The following is a 21681-nucleotide window of genomic DNA, read 5'->3' as shown; positions in this document are numbered from 1 at the left end:
CTGGTTATTTCTTTGCTAAGTCAAAGCCACCATTCCAGCCACCGTTTCCAGAAACTATTAGCAATGAAATTTAAGAAAAAAAAATCTTGAACATTCATGTCAAATGATACATCTTTAATTTCTAAAAGGTGATAAGTACTAAGAAACTGATCTAGTTGACAGGCAATTAATCCTCCTTGCATAGTACATTTATCTCCATGGGATATAAAGAATTACAACACTTCAGGAAAACTGGCACCTAAGTGAGCAAGCAGCCTCAATCCTATACAAAAGTTACAGACAACCTCAATGTTTCCAGGTTTGACTTTGTAATGGATCCAGAGAATAGTTTTTGCTTTGTCCACATCTATCCCACAGTACTGTATTCTTTCATTGCACTTTTCAGTTGGCCATCTGTATGAAAAACATAAAAGGCTGCAACCCACACTGATAGAGTAATTCACAATAAATCAGCTTCACTCTATTCAAACTTGGCCTTTTTGAGGTCAAATACCTCAAGGTACATAGTTATGGACTTCATTTTTCATGTCAAATGTGTACCTCACAATACTTATAAAATGATTACTTGATTAACACTTCATCCAGAAGATGTTTAATCCTTCCCTTGAGAAGGTAAAAAGTGAGGCTTCAGTTTCAGAGCGCTCTTGACACTCCTCTAAAATAAGCACTAAACCTTACATGAAGCCAAAAAAATTTAACTTGCTTAACAAGCTTACTAACAAGACAAGAGTTTTCATAAAAAAAAAATAAAATTAAAGTTATGTTTTACTGTATGTTAGACATATCTACAACAGATTTTTTTCCTTTACAGAATGATAGGTGGAGAGGAGCATTGTACTTACATCGTCATTAATTAATCCCTTTTTTCTAGTAACTTGTGTCCTGATTTTCAAAAGCACTGATTATCAGCATATCCTAGGTATTGAATGGTGTAGCAGCAGGCACTCATAACTGTTGAAAATAGACTATTAGTACTTGTACTAATGCTGCAAATGCACCATTTGAAAATATTCCTCTTAAAAACAGGTAGTCAAAATTGGTTGACTAATTACTATTTTAATCATTCCTGTAGTGGTTTAGGAGGTTTAAAATAACTATTAACACTAATGACTTAATACACTATAGTGGATTATGATGACAATTAGTATGTCAAAAAAATCGGGTTTATGATAAATAAACTTTGGAAAAAATTTATACAAGGCCATAAATAAATAATTTGAACTTCAGTCTCATTAAAAAGCAAAACAATACGTCACACAACAATATCATCCTATCTAGACAATACAATCTTGCTATATTTTATTGCATAATAATTTGAGAGTAACATCTTAAGTAAAATATGTAAAGAAACAAAATCATTAGATTTACTTCCTTTAATATTGAACAACCGAAGTTTCTCCTTTGTACATAATCCAATTTAAAGATAATATAATTAGCGCTTCCAGCATTAACAGTCTGTATTTACAATGAATGAGGTGGGGTGGATAATCTAAAGAGTATTCAAATCTGTATGAAACAAATCAAAATACAAAGATTTACAGTAGGCTCAAAATCCAAACTTTTCCATTTATGGAATGCATTTTAAAAGGGTTTGTCGTCTTTATTACTTCTAAGGGTTCCTGAAATTATGACTTTTTAATAGTATTTTAAACATTTGAAATCTTCAGCAATGCCTTCATTATTTGTACATAACATTAAAAATTAATTTCAATACTCCTATGCAATTTTTCACTTGCTTGTAGACCAGTCTGAAATCTGATAACAAGGAAATTTACTATATAATCCTAATTCCATATTCCTGAATATACAATGGTTGGAAGTAGATGATGTCAGTCCATTCCAAGGTTTATGTACACAAAACTTACAAAATGTTGTTCTCTCTTGCATAAAATGTGTACACAATATCAATGAGTAGGGAACTTCAAAGTTTTTATGGGTAGCTGCTGGCATGGACCTTTGTTGATTGAAAATAAAATACCTTTCACTCTATTGTTCTGGTAGCAGTTTTAGAAGTTAATCATCAATCCCTGGTGTTTCACCCTGTTGTATTCTGGAGGCTATTCTAATGGCTTCTTCCAGAGACTGTTGTTCTCCAAGCTGAAACAAATGCATTTAAACATCAATAAATCCAAAATGTTACATATGACTACAAATGTGTAAAAAAAAAATAAAAATTAAAGATGAAACCAAAGATCTATATATGGATCGATACTTTAGTACAAGTAAGTGTGATCAGTATTGTCACACCTCTTCTGGGTAATATATACCAGCAGCTATCTAATCAGCATGACAATTAAGATAGCTTCTGATAGCAGATTAAACTGAGTTTCTATGTATCTACCGAATAAATTTTCTTCAAAGAACTGCTGCATGGTAAACACCTTTCATGACACACATCGTAGATGATGCTTCAACTTGGCAGATTTAACAAAGCTCAGATAAGGCTTTCAAAAGTCATGGTGGCTGTTGAATTACATTTTAACACTGGTAAAGCAAACACACACATCTTCATTTTTCTTAACTCTCTTGCAGAACAGTCAGCTCTTCGGACCACCAAGTGACATTAACATATATTAAAAAAGTGTCCGTTTACTGCAGAATCCTGACTATAAAAAAAAGCAGTCATGATGATACTGTTTGATTCTACAGTAGTTCAGAGGAAATTTTCTTGCAGTTGCAACTACAATGCCATAAATGTATCTGGCACTGCCAGAAGCAACATCAACCAACCCTGAATAAAGAGAACTGGACAAACTTTGGGAGAGAATCCATGGAGTTTTCTAATATGTACACCATGAACATATATATGCTGATGAGAATACCAAAGACAACCTCAACCTAACCTAACAAAAATGTAAAGCTGGTCATTACCTATTGGCTCAGAAGAAAGATGTATGAGAGTGTGAAAAGTAAAACCCGATTATTTGACAGATGGATAGACCTAATGGGACAGTTCTAAATGTGGCTTGTAACTTGTTTTCACAGTCACTGGATATCACGTTCTGGAGCCACTCAAATCAAGAGCAGCTCTGTTACCACCTCTGTAACACTTCAATCTGGCTGTCAGGCCATTGGTTTCTAAATACTGATAGAGCCAGTAGATTCATTTATTAGTATCAAAGAACAAAAGAAAAACAACCAACATCTCAGGAATAATTAATAGTATTTAAAATTTGAATTCTCTCTCTTCTATTTGTATTTTATATTTTAAGTTCACTTAATATAAAGTTACTTCACCAAAAGCTTCACTGCTGGTAACAAAAGAGGGGCATGTGTAGAGAGTACCTATGTTCATCTTTCAACTCAAAAGACACACTGCTGAGGGTGCAAGTTAATAGTTTTTTTCTTCCTGTCATGCAAACAATTGCCTTCTGATATATTTTCTTTTAACATGCAGTTTTGATTACTGCCAAATTAGCTCAAAAGACCGGAATTCAGAATTAGGAGATTCTTGATTTCATTGCTCTTCAATCAGCACCTGACTTGCTGTTTTCCACTTAACAAAGGGGAAAATATCAATCTCTTATTCCTCCTTGAAGATATTAACACAATTCCTTTCAATCTGAGCTCTTAAGAGAGTACCGTGCATGCATACACATGGCCTGCAGCCTTCATCCTGAGACAAACACTGAAAGGTTTTGATCTCTTATTAGTTTCAGCAAATATGAAGAGACTGAAGGAACCAGACTGAAGTTGCTGTTACTCCCCATGCAAAGTTTTACCCCTTGGAAATTAAATCTGGGAGTGCATTGTCTGCGTTCCTTTTCCTATTTGAAACTATTTCCAAGAACACATTAATTTACACTGCTTAATACTGATTTGTTTAGAAACTGCTGAGAATCTCCCCTCTGCATAGCCACACTGATGTTCTTTTCTACTGGCACTTGTCAAGGGCAAAGGCCCGTCATGCAAATCATACTTAAAACAGTTGCATATACTCTGCTCCCTTTGAAATCCATAGGTTGTATCACATCCATGATATTTATCCTCCTCCTAATTGTATACTGTTTAAGGATATATGGTTCCTATGATTTTCCATGTCCTCTAGAACAAAATGCACATCTGTGGTGACGACCAGACATCAATAGCATCAAACCCACAAAGTGCTGAGTCCCAATTCCACAGCAAATTTGAATACAAAAGTAGCTTCATTACATTCCCACTGGACTTATGCATATAAAGCAAAGAATCAAGAGGGCTATGAGGCGGATCAAAAGTATTAGGCACTTTGCAGGACTGCTATTACTATGCAACCCAATACTTAAACTAATTCAACTTCTTCTGTTTTACTTTGAGTTTAAATATGGCTTCTGTCATTGGAGTGGCAATTTCCCTAAGAACCTTCAGTCATTTATTTGACCCTTGACTGCAATGTCATTTAAAGAGATCAATTTTTAAAATACTAAATCTTTCAGATTTAAAATTGGCAAAAGCTTCTATTAACGAATCATCATATGATAATGTAACAAAAATAAAATACACACAGTTACTTTAATGTTTGATTAAGGTAGCGTATTGGCCATTGTTTCTGCTGGAAGTTTCATTCAACCTTCTAGTCAAGCCAAACTTCCGTCTGAATAAACTATTCACAAAAATACTTGTCTAGGTTTTGGTATTGGTAAATTTCTAGATAAAAGGTTAATTTAATTTGTACTTGATTTCCACCTTCTTTTTAATTAGCCCATTTTAAAATAAACTCTTTCATACCTAGAAATTACTCTTTCGTTACAGTGCTTGAACAATGTTGGGAACTATTTACAGAGACTGTTGCTTGTACTGTGCTGGTTTGACACAAACAGAAGGTTACTATTTCCAGAGATTTCTGATTATTAATCTTTCTACATAACTTGTTTAAACTTTTTTGCTATTAGCATTTCAAGGCTCAAATAACATAAATTCAGTAATTTTATCTTCATATGTATCAGCTATATATGTAATGCTGAAGGATGAATGAAAGCACTTTCCCACTGAAAACTGAGTCCATGAATGATTCAGTTGACCTGAAGTTGGGCCTTCCCCTAACACCCACGTTTTTTGGAAGTTCTACAAGTAGATTTGGAAAATCAGGTGCCTATTATTGCTTGTCCTAACCCTATGTATTATCTAAAATATGAGATCATACAGTTATGGACTGTATTTTCAGGGGAGCCAAGCTTATTCGAATCATTTTGCTATGTGACTAGGAGCTTCTAGCTCTAGAAGTAAAAAAACACTCCAAAAGCCATTTATCACCATCTTACCTGTACTGCAATTTGTGTTCCATTGGATGTAGCCAACAAGGTAACAGGTCTAGTTTCTGTAGTCACTAAATGGTGCCCATGTTGCTGATGCCCCATTTCTGATGAAGCACTATGAAATGCTGCTAAGTCTTGAGCCACTATAGCAACCTTCAAGACCAAAAGGAAGAGAATCAACTGGATGACAGATCTGTTACCATTACCGGTCCTGTACAAGAGTTATCTTCAAAGTTGCAGTTAAAATCAAAGCTGTGATTATTCATAAGCTTAATTTTATTGTGCATAAGATACATTTTTTTAAGAAAGGTTGCCATCACTGTGTTCTCAAAGTTATCTATTAGCTCTCAATATATAAATATCCTTGGAACTGCAAAGAAGTTCAATAAATGTGCCTATAAGCCTGTGATTATTTATACATACAGAACATGGTAATTAATAAAGATTTTCATGTAGCCCATTTTTAGAACAGGGAATGCATTTTAAGTTAAAAGATTAAAAGTATCACTGTATTTCTACTTTAAAAGTTAGCTATTGTATTTACATATTAAAAACAAATTTACAGTCCTACGATATTAAGTGATAAAGTTAGAGTTCACACTGGATTCTATTCTTACCTCTGCCACTCATTTACTTTGTGACTCTGGGGAAAGCGCTTAGCATTTCTACATCTTACTTTACATACATCTAAATGAATTACCAGACTGGTACCCCAGAATTTTTTCTTGGTGCCCAACTGTTTTAAAAACATTCCGCTCTATGTTGATGTATAGCACTAGAGTAGAACACATGATATTCTTATGAGAGGAATGCCACAGCCAGGTGCTGAAAACTACTTTACTTGGATAAATCTATGTGAATGATAGAACTGTGATGGCTTAGATGTCTATTTTATGTCATCTTATAAAGGAACAATGCACATGTACACAGGATAATATCCTACCTGTTGTCCTTCAGTGCCTTCTGCAGTAACCATTGCTACAGAATGTGTTCCTGCAGAAGAGATGACGGCATCGTGGGCAGGGACTGTGATGGTGGTGCCATCTTGTGTTACCATAGTGATAGTATTGCCAATGGCCTGCATATCTGCCTGGGATATGTTGACCTGAAACACAAAATTATTCCTGAAGTAAAACCCAGAAGTTTTGATTGCTGCCTAAGTCATACCCAAGTCTTAGCTTTTGGCAACATAACATGTTTTTAAGTAAGGTTTGAAAACAAATCCATGGTTCAGCAGGAATACTCCCTGCTAGTTCCATTTCTTCATTTGAAACAATATTTGTAGCAATTCAGAACAAAAAGGCAACTTGTTCTTAATAGCAGGGAAAAAATATTTTAATCCATGATCATAAGTAACGTGCTGGCCAAAAGATCTCATATCCATTATTCTACTTCCTGACCAGCATGCTCATGCATTCCTTGAGAATCACCATCATTCCTTGGTCAAGTCCTCATCTGGGACAGAGTCCTCATCACATTCACCTTACTCACTGGGACTTAATAATCTATGATTTTTCAGACAAATTTACCTGTTTACAGAAATAAAATTATGGCTCTTAGTAATTAGAAAAAGGATGCACACTTGCCCCCAGAGTCTACAACTCCATGTTAATCAGATCATATCCCAAATAACTGCATGATAGATTATCTATGCACGTGTCTTACACAATGGACAGTGTGATTCCAGGTAGTACCACCTGACGTACTTTGATCTTAAGGGAAATACTAAAGAGGCCCATGAGGGATTAGGATTTAAACCACAAATAAGCAATTAATAATAAATAAAAAAAGACAGAAATTACTCATGCCTCCAGTATAAATGCATTATGGCATCAGATAAGTGACTTGATGTCTGAATTACAAGGTAATAAGACATCCCAGAACTAAAGTCAAGCTGAAGGATGATTTAATTAAATGTGAGAACTTCATGTCAAGGCTTCGGCAGGCCTTCATTCTAGAGGGTAAAAATGACAGCTACTTAGTATTGCTGCAATGTTCAGAATGGCAATATAACAGCCCCCTTTAATATTTAATTTCCAATTTGAATTTAGAAGATATCTTCCAAATGCTACTCACATTTCAGCTATCTTTCCAGGTGAGATATAAACTTTTCCCATATGCCTTCAATATATTGCCATAGCTAAACAAAACAGCTGTGTTGAAATCCCCTCCCAATGAAATTTCAGATGAAATCCTTAAAAAAAAAAACAAAACCATGGGAACCCTTAAAAAAAAATATCTGTAAGAATCCTGAAAAAAAATATCCACAGGAATTTTTAAGTGGAGGTACTACCAAAGCATTCCTTATTCTCTTGTTTATGTTAGAAATGGTAAGAACTGCAAAGTACCAAAGCAGGCACCTGGACTAGAAAGATTTCCCACCCTGCCGAAGTGTGTGCAGACAAGACGACAGTGAAGATGACCATCAGATATTAACAGAATACTTGGGACATTCTGAGAAACCTCAGAAACTTGGCTGTATATATAACAAAGGTTAAAATAATCCATACCTGCTTTTAAGTGTGACAAAGCCAGCCAAAAAAGCTAGCTTTGTATTAACATAGTTTCAGATGTCAGGATATGTGGTTTGATTTAGTATTCCACAGGAGGCCCAACTATAAACGTATCCTGACCCAGCTCTAAAGAAGTTTCTTTCCTTAAGAAACCCATGTACATATTTATCAAGAATCCAAACTGATTTTAGAAAGCACATGAAGTATGTGCAAACACCTTCCTCAACACTCAACATGTTTTTGCCAGCTCTTTAACACTGTGGACACTTACATGTTGGGTTCCATCCTGGGATATTAGTGCTACTTGTTGACCTAATCCTGACTGAGTAACTGTAGCAACCTGTGCAGAAATTACATCTTCTCCCTCAACACCTGTCACATAGGTTATCTGGGAGCCTTTGAGAACATCTTCGCCTTGACCTGTTTGATACAAAGAAGAGAAGAGGATAGTTTACATACTCTAAATGTTGCCAGGAAAGCAAATGAGGAGGATTAAGTGCCAGCCTGGTTTGAAGATTTTAAATACTCCATTGGAAAAATATTAGTGGAAAGATGAGAATAAAAGAAGGAAAGATACCAAAAGCAAGTCAGAAAGTCTGTTGTCTTGGGAACATGGGATATAATCTCTCAGCAATGAATTTTACCACACATAAATACTACACATAAAGAAAATATACATCCTTTATAAGCAAATATGAAAATGGTGACAAACATCTCTAATTCATTAAATATTAACCTAAACTCTCCATGCAAACACAACTGGCAGCTTTTTAGAAGTTATTAACATACAGAAGAACAGTGATGCCTTTGTGTGAAGAATTAAGTTCGTTATTTTAATAAATATTTAACCTCAGCAAATGAATCTTACAATTCCCTTAAAAGCAGACATTAGGAAAGACTATAGCAAATCTACTTGAGGCATTCAGTGCAGTTTTCCACATATATGTAGTAAAACAACTTTTCTGAGCAAAACAGTTTGTGCATGTATTTCCTATCTTCAGTCACATCTAAAAATCACAATATGACAAGTAGTATTTGTCCTATCACAGTATTTTCTTCAGTCTGATCTTTTATAGTCACAGGATTCAACATATTCTAAGGAATACTGCAGCACATGAGCTTGTCTTTGCCTCCAGGACAGTTTACAGAAACCACTATTAACCACAGCAAAACCAGTACAGTATCAGTGTGCTACAAAGACAGATTTTCCTTTTCTCAAGGCAGTGCCTTTACTCCTGCACAAAACCAGCCACGGCATTATATTATACATAGTCTTAGAAAAATCCCTGACAAAAATCCAGTAGGCTGCAAACAAACATTTTAGATTCTCTCAGGTCCCTTCCCTCATTCATGTTTATAGCAGCTTTGCTGGGACTGCAACTCAAATTTCTCTCTTATCCCCAGGACTGCTGTAAATGAGTTTATGATCTGGTCAATTACTCTCTCAGTTTCTGTTTACAAGTTGCCTACCACACTAAACAGTCCGACAAAGAAGTTAAATAACTTTATTAAGTACTGCACATTTTTATCTTTGCTTTTCTTTCTTTGGTTATACAAGGAGAAAAAAAAAAAAGCAAAATAGTATCCAGCCGATTTTTTTTAATTTTTTTTTTTTTTGACAAGAGATCCAGAGACTGAAACTAACCTGGAGGTGGCTCAAAAAATGCCTCTTGTTCTTCTTCAATGGGCTCTGTATCATTGTGCGCTGTCCGCTTGTGCATGGCAAGTGTAGAAATCTGCTTATATGTTTTCCCACAATGATTACAGTTATATGGTTTGGAATGAGTATGTACAACATGATGTTTGTATAAACTGGAATACTCTGTAAAACGTTTATCACAACCAGGAACTGTACAGACGTAGGGCTTCTCCCCTGTATGGAAAAACAAAAGGGATAAAGAGAACTTTATCCAGGATGCACAGAAAAAAAGGTCAACAAATTATATTTAGTGACACATCTTCATTACCAACCATACTTCAATTTCCAAGGCAAAAGGAAGCTCAAGCTCAAAAGTTTATCAAGGCAGCCTCTCAGTGTCTTTTTTTAAAAAAATACTGCCAGTAGAAGTTGGGCCCTCTTTTTTCCCTATCATTCCATCTAAAACATCCTTCTGATGAAGACAGAATGATACAGGCTGAAAGCTGTGATGTCAGTTTAGCATCACATTGAGAATTTTGTTCTTTTATTACTAGAAGCCCCATATTTTCCTCAATAATCAGGTATGTTAATACACTAGTACAATGTCACTTCTGCGTCTGTAAGCTCTGAAGGAATCTATAGGAAACATGTTTAAACAGTTATGGTTTCATATATAAAACCACCTTTCATTTAAAAATCAATGAAACAAACATCCGAATTATATTATAAACTAAAAAGATAACCTGAGATACAAAACTTATTTCTATGAAACTTGTCTGTGCTTCTATACAATATATAAGGATACCAAGAGGATATGGCTATTACTGGCTTTTACATTTTAAAACCTTTGAATTTGTGCCAATTATTTCTGCTAACTCTGACAATCAAGTTGGGTAAGTATTTTCACCTCCAGTCTATAAAAGGAAGGTTTTGACCACTGCTCCAGCAGCAAGGACACTATAGCTGGGATGAAAGGGTGACTCACAATGGTGAGCTAAAGTCAAGCTCAGACTTATGCTTTACTGTTGTTTATTTAAGAAATAGCTCACAACAGAGGCAAGCCCCAGAACAATATTTAGGATTTAGCCCAATGCCCACTGAAGACAAAGGTTTGGATTTGTTTTAAAGAACTCTGTATCCAAACCACAATTGACAGCAAGGTGGGAAACCTAACTGCTGAACTATCCTCAGCTGAGGGGATATGAGGCCCAAACAGAAGTACCAAGCCAGATGGTATAAACATGACTATACCTAATTACAGTGCACCAAAACAGTGTTCACAAGGAGAATGACACAGCCTCTCCCAAGCAGATTCCACTTCAAAACACAAAACATCACTCATATACCTGTATGTATTCTCACATGATTCTTATAATTAGTTGCACTGGCAAAAGCTCTCCCACATCCTGGCTCTGTACAGTAATAAGGTCTTTCGCCTGTATGTGTCCTGATGTGAACCTTTCTAATATTAGATGTTGTGAATGACCTGCCACATCCTTCAAATGGACACTTAAAGGGCCTTTCACCTGAAAAAAAGAGAAAAGGTACACATGCAAAAGTTACAAAAGAACAAAACCTCTAAATTAGACTTAGACTGAATGTAGAGATCTAAAACTACCTAATTCTCTCTTTGAGACTTTCAGTCAGGAATGCCATCAACATGCCACAGCGGAGTGTTCTACTGTTTAGCTCAAACTGGCAGAATTCAGGAAAATCATACAATTTGTAAGCTAAATTATAAAGCATTGAGATTAGTACTTTATGATGTATAAAACTAGACTCAGTTGGTTGGAATAGTTTCCACATTGTTCATGTTCTAACATGTATTTAACATCCGCGCCCCGCCCCCCCCCCCCGAACTCATCCATACATTATCCAAAACAAGCGTATCGTACCATTTGCACATTTGTCAATTGTAATGCATAAAATGAAAAAAATATCTTCATGGTTTAGCATATCACTAAGATACAAATGGATTAGTAAAACTCATTATAGAAAGCACTTAACCTTACAGAAGAAGAACCAACTTTTTAAAGAGACAGCCCGGGAACTCAAATTTCAATCCGCAAAACCAATACAATCACAAACACAGGTTCTTTTTTAAAAATAAGTCTATTCATGTAATACAAATTTGAGCACAATCATTTGTATCATTGCACCAAAACATTTCACCAGGAAGACTAGATAAGACCAACCCCTGTCTAATACCCCAGTACTCCTGACCTTTTGGATCTAACAAAGCACACACAAGGGGACAGCGAAGGGGGTTAACTCGAGCCACCTGATGAGCCTTCCAGTTGTAATTTCACACTTCTAGAGCTAAAAGCATTCCACCCACTCTACAGTTTACCAAAGAGCAAGAGAGGGCAGATTACTGCTACAGATACAACATTAAGTACTTAAGAGCTAGGAAAAAAACAACAAACCCAAACCCTGATAGAGACATTAATACCACGAAACTCCAAGCTGTTAGCTCCTTGGCAGAGGAAACTGTAATTCACTCCTTCGGGCAGCTGTTTTGGGAAGGTTTTTCCAGCCAAGGCAGTGTGTGTGTACTAAGCTAACCTCCTCAGTGTTGTGTTACCATGGCTCCCCTAATCCTGGCTTTAGCACAGGACCTCAACTCATGCCTGAAAGGAGGAGGATTGCTCAGTCAACCCCGCCCAACAACAAACCCTGCATTAGAAACCAAACCAGATTGCTCTTAAAGAATGCTGGCAAGAATGTCATCCCACGGGTTGAGGAAGCCAGACTTTTTAAGTTTCTAATTTGCTAGAAAAGCAATCTGTTTCCAGGTGACTGAGATTTCTAGCACTAGAAATGCAAAGCAAGTCAGAAGCCTTCAAGCTCTACACCACAGCAGGTATGAGGAACCACCCACACCAGCTTTTTTGACACCAGCATAGCGTGTCTAGGGAAGTCACGGAGCAACCCAAGGCAAGCATTTGATGGCAACAGAAAGCAAGACTGGACTGCCACTGAAAAAGAGGGGAAAAATAACTTTTGGCTAAACCAAACAGAACGAAAGAAGAAAACAAGCGCTAACCCTGCTCTACATGAAAAATGACTGAAAAGGTTTCAGAGCCACAGGAGATTGAGCAGAGCCCAGACTTGCCTCCATCGGGTGCACTGTTGCAGCTTGCATTGGGTATGAGAATACGCTACTCCATCCATCCGCACAAAGGACTTAGTGCAATTTTCTTCTCATTCTTTGGCTTCCTGCAACTACTCATAAATCTAAAAAAAGACACCCCTGAACTTCGGTCCCTGGACTGCTGTTTTTGCTATTTTGCCCTGGACTGCTATGATTTTGTTATTAATATACTTCAAATGTGTAAATGGTTACATAGGGCTGGCTCAAGTCTTTTGTCTCAACTACTAAATTAGATTAAAGCAATTAGATTACCGTACAACTTCTATGGCCATAAAGATGTAAAGAAAACAGTCTACTGCTAATGAAGTTGCTGTCAGTACTACAGAAATATTTCTGTTCACAGGCTGTACTTGATGTACTATGTAACATCAAACAGTTCTCTACTAGAACTGAAAACAGATGACACTTTTATGTCTTCATCCTGATGACCAATTTAACATGAAGATAGCACTAATCCCAACAGACTGTCTTTGAATACGTAAGTCCAGGAAAGCAGAATTATCTCAATGTACTCTTGAGTTTCAAAAATTTTTATTGCCTGCTTTTATTTCCCCCTCCCCTCAGCACTGTTCTTTTTAATCTGAGAAAAATCTATTTCCTTCGTTCTTTTTTACTCTCTAAGATTCAGAAAGTCCAGTGGAAAACTTGTTGGCGTTCTAGCAGGCAAGGAAATATACTTAACGGAACAGATTAGTAAATGACAGATTATTCTTCCTACATCTAAGTTTTTTTTCTTCTTGAGATCTCAGGAGCAAAGGAGACCTTGTGCAAACTTCTTTACACGTGTGTGCATGCACCCATAGAGTTTTGCAGAGTGTAGTGTACACTGTCTAGAACGTATTTGTGTTTTGGCTTTCAAATGAATCTTTTTTTAGACAAAACCTAAGATACTTTTTTAATGCATTTGGAAGTTTTAATAACAGTGGTTTTCTATGATACTTTTGTTCATTTTTCTGCTGCAAGAAAGGAAGGTAATCATGATAACAAGCTCAGAGCCATCAACCTTCATGAAGCTGGCATGCAAGTTATCTTAAAGCACCAAAACTTAAGAACACTGATCCATTTCTATAAGGCAAGCCATATTATTGAGGAAAAGTTCCTTGTTCTGTTACAGCCGCAAATGAAACTGTAAAGGCATCAAGTGACTCAGTGACAGTGTAAGTGATGCACTGCTAAAAGTTACTGCATTTGCAATAGCAGTGTGAATGCTTAAGCGCTTTTTCCAAGAAAAGCATGCTGGATTTGCAGTAAATGCTTACCATGCTAAAATGCTGTTGAGCTCACTGGGCTTCAGAAAAAGAATATACACAGGCTGATTTCATAAGTATAAAGTCACAGAAAGATCAAAGAGAAGAAGAAAAAATCCACCTAAGTGAATTAACAACAATAAAAAAAAAAAAAAAAAAAAGAAGGGGGGGTGATAATAGTACCTGTGTGTGTTCGGATATGTTTCTGCAAGTCTCCTGAAGTTTTGAATGATTTGGTGCAATTTTCTTCTGTGCACCGGTAAGGCTTTTCACCAGTGTGTGTTCGGACATGACTCTTTAACCCATACCCTGAAGACCAGAGAAGATGTTATAATAGTATAAAACTAAAATTAGGATACTTGTAAACCATCATCATCAACAGCTGTGCTTGCCATTCCAATCAGGAAGCTACCTGATGAGTAAAATTTGCTCTTTCACTCTTTGCAAACTCTTTGTTCTACCATACAGAGCAGGAGAACTCTAGATACAGTTTAGAAATTCTTTCATCCTTCGTTTGTGAAGAAAGTACACTTCCATAATGCTTCTCCTTCCCTTCAAAAGGATAAACTGTAATGATTATAATGTGGGCAAGTATTGTCTTCTGAGAAAGCTGTATGCTCTGTAGTCCATCTACTTTTTATCTCTTACCACTACTGTCATCAGAATGAGATTTAATTATTCATTCACACAAAAATCAGTACCATTAATGAAGTCAGCAGTAAAAGCTCTATTGCTATCCAGGCTCTAAACTCCTGATTATTTTAAACCATATTACAAACATCATCACATACACAGGTGCCAACTGATAGCAGTCATGGATGCTCATTCCCTTTAAGATTAACTCTACCAGTCTAAAGGAAGCTTGGGTCAGACCCTCCACAAAATATTTTCAAAGAGCATTTTACCAAGATATTCCTTTCTGCAGTTCCCTGAAAACATCATGACTAAAGAGCCCTGAAACAGACATTTTAGAAAATGACCTTGAATTTTACTTGCGTCCACAAGTGATGTATATATTTCTAAAAAATAAAGTAAGTCTGTAAGAAGGTGGCGCCTGCTTTAGTTTCAGTGTGTTCTCTCCAAAACAGCTGAAATTCCTATTCCTGATGTTTTTAAAAACACAAAGCATGTCCACCAAGCTAAGCATTAATTCATTCTTCTAAAATGAACTCAATTTCACAGTCCTACCCAGGAGAGCTCTTAGTATTTAAACCGAGAGCATTCAGTACTTAAAATGAACCTTATCAAAGGCAAATATTGCTGAACTACACAACGGCTCTGACCAAAAATATGGAATTAATAGACAAACGGCTGTTACATCAGTCTGTTTCAAGGGAGGAGAATATTTCATTATGTAGTTTTGAAATCCCTTAACAAACTATGCAATTAAATTTAGGTACAAAACTTTCAAGTATGGTTGTTTCCCTTTTGACCTTTCTCACTAGCACTTCTTTTGCTTGTTTCTATTCAAAGAAACAGTATTAAATATATTAGACCAGATTATTTTAAAACACCTTTTTTACATACAAAGTAAAAAAAAAAGAATTTGAAACAAGTTTTGCTCTTTCACTTTCTTCCACGTTTCATTCTTCATAATTCCATTTTGCACAGTCAAATTCAACCTCAGGGAGAGCATCATTTATGAACAGAGTAGTCTGTCCAAATGTAGAGTTCACTCATGAGAAACATCACTCTGATACAAATCCAATAAAGAACACTTAAAACAGCATCTTCCATCAAGCTTCCTTTCAAATTTAGACTAGCTCAGGTATCTACCTCTAGTGAACAGGTTCAGCTTCTTATTATCACCTCATTTAACTTGCTAGTTTCATGTTAAGAAGGGCTGGTTTTTTTCCAACACAAAATCTGACTGTAGCACGACAGGTAAAGAGTAAGGGGAAGTGCCAAGTGTTTCACTTATTCCTCCTTCAGTACCTAAGAGTTAAATCCTCCCTCATTTCTATATGCTACACTAGCTGAAATGAGTATTTTTTTTCAGTTCTCCCAACAAAGTTCTTTACTTCGCAGTTCAAAAAAGGCAATATTAAAAGCTTACTTTATACAGGGAAAAACTCTAAGAAGCAGGAGGAGCCCATCTACAGAAGATTACCTGTTGCAAAGGCTTTGCCACATCCAGGATGCTCACACTGATAGGGTCTGTCTCCTGTGTGTGACCTTTCATGCACCTGTCAAGACATCCAGTACACTGACTTACTGATCACTTCAACACAGAAACAGTTCATTCTCAAAGACAACATTTTATTTCTCTTCCTAAGATTCACATTCAAGTGTCTTCTTTTTAAATCGGTGATAAAAAAAAAAAAAGAAGAAATATGGTAACGATATGTTCCCTAAAACTAAAGATGTCTCCTTCCAAGGTCTAACCTGATCCTTTCATTCGGTTTTGCAAAAAACATTTCTGTAAATACACACACAGTTGCCATCATGGACCTACATTAAAGACAGTATACCAGTGTGTTCAGAGCTCACTCTCTCAGATTTTTGACTCCACTGAGCACTTGTTATGATCCTCTTGTATTGCACGAAGCCTCTGCAGCAAGGACACCATTTTAACACACAATCCAGAGAGTCAATTACTCACTGACTCGGGAGACAAGGCTGCCCTGCAAGGAGTTTACCTCATCAGCAAGTGATTATCTCAGCCTAAGCGTCTACACCCTTGCTGTTTCAGTAATCTCTTCACTTAATTTAAGAGAGGAAGAGAATTAAAGAGTTGCCACCTGTAAAGAAAAGATGCTCCAGCTTTTCACTTTGAATGTTGGATTGTTTTGAAGCGTCAAGACTTGTTCTTATGATGGCAAAATCTTTCAAAAATTGGAATTTTTCCATCATCATGCAAACACGTGAAGTAGATAAAGTGAACACTAGATTTCAGAATTTCTGTGACACTATTGGTAGAAACTATCTCAACAGGAGGTTTCTTACATGCCGGCAATATAGGAACCTAACCATCCCATATATAGGATCCCACACCTGAATCTATCCAGAACACCAAGCAAAATCACCTGAGCACCTAGGGCAATGAATTATTGTAAAATCAATCTAACAAACATTTGACAAACAGCACCATTGCAACTGTCTCTGTTAATCTGTTACTTTAAGCCACATAATCTGTCAAAAAAATCATGCCTGTTAACTAACAGCACTGATTTTACATCTCATCACCTTCAGATGGTGAGCTGTTGTGTACAGTTTTCCACAGCCATCGTAATCACAGCGAAAGGCTTTCTCTCCACTCTGCTGAGTTTTAGCGGTCACTCTTGTTCCATGTCCTTGCAAGACAATCTTAAGTTAAAAAAAAAATAAAAATCACCATTAAAAAACTCCCCCACAGTGGATCAGAAAAAGTTACACACTATTTTGCTATCAAGTCAGAGCTGATACGGACAGGTTTCTTTTGTCTCTTTGCTCTGCCATGTATTTCATAAGTCCTCAATAAACTAAAAATTAACAAAAAAGCGTAAATTCTGATGAAAGAAAATGTAAAACATAACTTGTAGCTAGCAAAATCAAATGCATGCATCAATTAGAAAAACAATGACAAAATAATTCGAAATATAAGCCCAGCAGCAAGATGACCAAATCAGTAGGCAGAAGAGGCTTAGATTACATTTAAAGCACTAGATCTGTTCCTAAGGGACATAAGCCATAAATCACACCATCTTCAACGATAAGTTCATGCAAAGGCCAAACAATAATTAAATGCACTTATAATGAGCACTTTTTGAAAATGAAGGAAAGCATTTTGTACTTTGTCAGTGATGCATGTGTTTCGATCAAACTCATTGAAGCAATTTGAGCTACATTCCAGTCTCCTTTCTGTCATGACACAATAGGAAAACACACAGAATAGCTTTGTGATACAACTTAAACCTCTTTTAAAGGCTTCTTTATACACCAACATGCAAGAAACATTCATACAGACTGAAGAAAGAAGCAGAAGCCCAAAAGTAAACATTTTGATACAACTACGCAAAGTAATCGAGACTATTTTAAAAAGTCTTTCTTTTAAACTATCCCCTATTTCTTATGGATCCAATTCTATTCTGGAATGTCAAATGAACATTTCACAGAATGGATGAGGTGAGCAGGCATCTCTGAACATCTTCAGTCTAACGCCCCCTGCTCAAAGGAGGGTCAGCTGCAGCAGGTTGCTCACAGCAGTATCCAGATGTGTTCTGAGTATTTCTAAGGACAGAGATTCCTGAAGGCTGGCCACAGCCTTTACATTTCCAACTATTTCTTCTTGGTAAGTATGAGGTCCAGCAAAGTGGCTTACCTCACCAGCTACTCAGTAACCTGCTTTAGGTTGCCAGTTGCCATCCCTGAACTCCAGAAATGTCCTGGATTTCACGTGCCCTGCTGTGATGCTCTCCCGACAGATACGGAGGTGGTTACAGTTCCCCATGAGGACCTGAGCCTGTGAACATCAGGCTTCTTCCAGTTGTCTGAAGAAGGCCTCATCTTCTTCCTGATCAGGCACTCACAGCAGACAGCCACCACACCGTCATCCACACTGATCTGCCAGCTAACTGGGACCCATTGGCTCGTACTGGCTCATCACCCATCCCAAAGCAGAGTCCTGTGCAGTCCTGCTGCTCTCATGTGGAGGGCAGCTCCCCCTCTTCTCCTTCCCCACATGGCCTTATTAAAGTGCCTGTATCCATCCGTCACAAGCACTCCAGTCATCTGAGCTATCCCACCACATCTCCCTCATCCCAGCGAGACTGTCACCCTGAACTGCACATAGACATCTAATCGCTCACTCAGGTCAGAAATTTGATTGAGAATACCCTTCCTACGGATTCATCAGGGAGGATGCCCCATTACCTTCAGACTGCTCTTAAGACTAAACATGCAAAGTTGCATACATGAAATTTTTAAGCAACTGAAATGTGCAACACCACCACTTCAGAAAAGTTTCTCTGGAACCACGGGAAAAAAACATAACCTCATGAATCCAGAAATCCATTACTATTACTATTGTTTAACCTATGGTATCATTAATCGAAAGTCACTTTAATACATTAAGGATGATGAAGATGATGTTTGGCTGAGCACACGTGCTTAAACATAGATTTGTTTTTTCTATCAGTAAACCTGCTAGTATTTCTTTGTTGTTTCAGCATCCAGAAATATGTATACAGTTGCTAAGATCCACTATAAAGCTGAAGTATACCAAAGTTTAAAAGTAAAACAGTTCCATAATCAATGTGCTATATGTAAGGAAATATCCAGACATAATTTTACCAATATTAAAATTAATACAAACAGAGGGGGCGGGGGAATAAAACAAATCGAACAGCAAAGAGATCAGTTTAACATCACAAGCTTTTCTTTGTTCAAACTGTCTGCAGAAGTATGTGTTTCTTCACAATACATCAGTTGGTATGACTTGAGGATTATTAAGAATTCAGTTAGCATTACCATTTGACAAGGACAGACAAGAGTATTAAAATTACTGTTCGTAGAAGATAACACACTCTAAAGAAACTAAAAAATTCAGATGTTAGGAGGTACAACATCAGAAGAACATAGCAAATAAAGCACCTTTATAATAACGTGAAACTTGTTGGGAGGAATATTGTACTTCAAAATATGTTTAAATAGAGAAAATTTAACACCCCCCCTAATTTTAAAGGAAATCACAAATGCATCCTGCGTTCAGACAGGTAACACAGGAGAACAAATAAGGTAGCAAAGATCTCAGCTAAAATTTTTATATTGTATACATACAAACTTTAGTTATGATTCTGCTTTTACTATGAACAGATGGGTATGACAGGTTTGAAAGGTGTTGTGGTTTAACGGCAGGAGCAACTAAGTCCCACACAGCTGCTCGCTCACTCCCCCCTTCCCCAGTGGGATCAGGAAGAGAATTGGGAAAAAGGTAAAACTGATGGTTTGAGATAAGAACAATCTAATAATTGAAATAAAATATAATAATAATAGGGAAGGGGAAAGGAATCCAAAAATCCAAAGGGAAGGAAAAAAAAAAACAAACCCCAAGTGAGGCACAGTACAATTGCTCACCATCCACCGACAGATACCCAGCGGGTCCCTGAGCAGCAACCAGCAGGCCCTGGCCAATTCCCCCCAGTTTATGTACTGAGCATGATGCCCTGTGGTGTAGAATATCCCTTTGGCTGGTTGAGGTCAGCTCTCCTGGCTCTGCTCCCTCCCAGCTTCTTGTGCACCTACTCACTGGCAGAGCATGGGAAACTGCAAAGCCCTTGATTTAGGATAAGCACTACTTAGCAACAACTAAAACATCAGCACGTTATCAACTTTATTTTCACACTAAATCCAAAACACAGCACTGCACCAGCTACTAAAAAAAAAAATTAACTCTATCCCAACTGAAACCAGGACAAAGGAAATAGTGCGTGATACCCATTTGGGCACATGTAGCTTTTTGTTTCCCCACGTAGAAATCACAAAGAGGTTTTATGCTTTTTTCTTTGGTGAAAAACCTAGCCACATGCAAGTTTGAATGATGACTTAGCAGCATGACATCTGTTCTGTTCTTGTCTTACCTGTGGACTTTACTATATCTAAATATAAGACTATTTTGTCCCAAGTAGTATAGTATTTCAGAATGAGTTACAAGTAGGTATCTGCATATAAACATGATTAAGATTTTCATACATAATTGATAGCTTTGGGACCCTTCAGTTGGCCAACTGAAGTCACCTTATAGGGGTGAGAATTTGAGACTAAGCCTCAATACCATTTGAAATACCAGATTTTTTTTTGTTTGGAACATATAAAGCTCCATAAGACTGGCACATTTTTATATGGCTTATATGTAAGATGAAACAACCTCCAAATTCACTTTGTTTTGGGGCTGAGGCTGAAATCAATACCGATTACAGTCATCTTGCTTAATAGGCTCTTACTTCCAGATAAAACCAACCAAGATCTTACCTTCCTTGAATTTTGCATTTGGAGTTCTATCCAAAAAAAGCTTAAAACCCTCAATAAAAGTCAGGGACTCTAACAGGGCAAGTGGAATCAAAACAAGTCACCAAAGAGGAAACAGTTCCAGACATTTGCCTGGAATTGCCTCTCTTACGAAGAAAATAATTCATTAATTGAGTCAGCATTCCTTCAGCTTTAAGGACTATAAAAAGTCAGTTCATTCTCTGGAAAAGAACTTATGAAATACTTATACTCTTACTGATTAAATACTCAGGTCAGCTTGAAAAATCTTAGAAATCCAACATAATCTTAAATTATTTTAAGAGAAGCCTTCCCCGCACCCCCCCCCCCCCCCCAACATTAAGTATTAGAAGTTCTTTTTAAGTCCTGTGAAAGAATCTTGTACAATGTGAGAAATATGACCTATCTGCATTAGGTTTGAGATCTAAATTTCCTGAAGGGTAACAGCAGACCCTAGTTCATGGCTGCACAGGACTACCTGTCACGCACACTGCTGGGCAGAGAAGACAGAAGAAACAGATGTATTTAATTATTTTGTATTGGGCTACATACCTGCATTTTTTTATCTTGTTCATTTTCACCTATCATTCCTGTGCCACTAACACTGTCATTTCCATCAATAGAAACCTGAAAAATGAAGTTGAAATGGGAAAAACATTTACAAGTTATTTTTATTCATCTGAAAAGTAGAGGGTTGCAGGCAGCACCTGAAGGCTTATTATTTCATAGTTCTCTAGCTCCCTCTTGAAACATGGTTATCCAACAGTACAGACATTCATGTATGAAAATCACCACGTACACCACCTGCACTATAGGATAGGTCAAGTGAGCATCTCAAAGTTGCCTTAGAACAACACAGGAAAGACTGCAAGAACCAAGTATGTTAAATTAATAGACTGACAAAACTATTAAACTGATAAGTTTAACACTG

At 36.9% G+C, this 21681-nt stretch overlaps 1 protein-coding gene across 8 annotated transcripts in view; it reads right to left on the bottom strand.

The window, feature by feature from the left end:
* ZNF143 (zinc finger protein 143) overlaps positions 1-21681 on the bottom strand; it is a 41906-nt gene continuing 20225 nt past the window's right edge. For 6 of the 8 annotated variants that reach the window (XM_040607853.1, XM_040607855.1, XM_040607849.1 and 3 more), the window contains 10 exons: positions 21303-21377; positions 16974-17093; positions 15898-15973; positions 13971-14096; positions 10733-10912; positions 9393-9620; positions 8019-8167; positions 6178-6339; positions 5241-5387; positions 100-2097 (listed from right to left, as the gene is read on the bottom strand). In XM_040607853.1, coding sequence (XP_040463787.1) covers positions 2014-2097; positions 5241-5387; positions 6178-6339; positions 8019-8167; positions 9393-9620; positions 10733-10912; positions 13971-14096; positions 15898-15973; positions 16974-17093; positions 21303-21377 — 1347 coding nt within the window. In that variant the 3' untranslated portion in view covers positions 100-2013. Of the gene's footprint in view, positions 55-99; positions 2098-5240; positions 5388-6177; positions 6340-8018; positions 8168-9392; positions 9621-10732; positions 10913-13970; positions 14097-15897; positions 15974-16973; positions 17094-21302; positions 21378-21681 lie in introns of those variants that run through there. The other 2 variants (XM_040607856.1, XM_040607850.1) reach the window with 2 other exon arrangements.

This window comes from Falco naumanni, chromosome 10 (assembly GCF_017639655.2).
Source record: "Falco naumanni isolate bFalNau1 chromosome 10, bFalNau1.pat, whole genome shotgun sequence".
NCBI classification, from domain to species: domain Eukaryota; kingdom Metazoa; phylum Chordata; class Aves; order Falconiformes; family Falconidae; genus Falco; species Falco naumanni.
The sequence above is the reverse complement of the archived record's forward strand: the minus strand, read 5'-3'. Positions and strand labels throughout refer to the sequence as shown.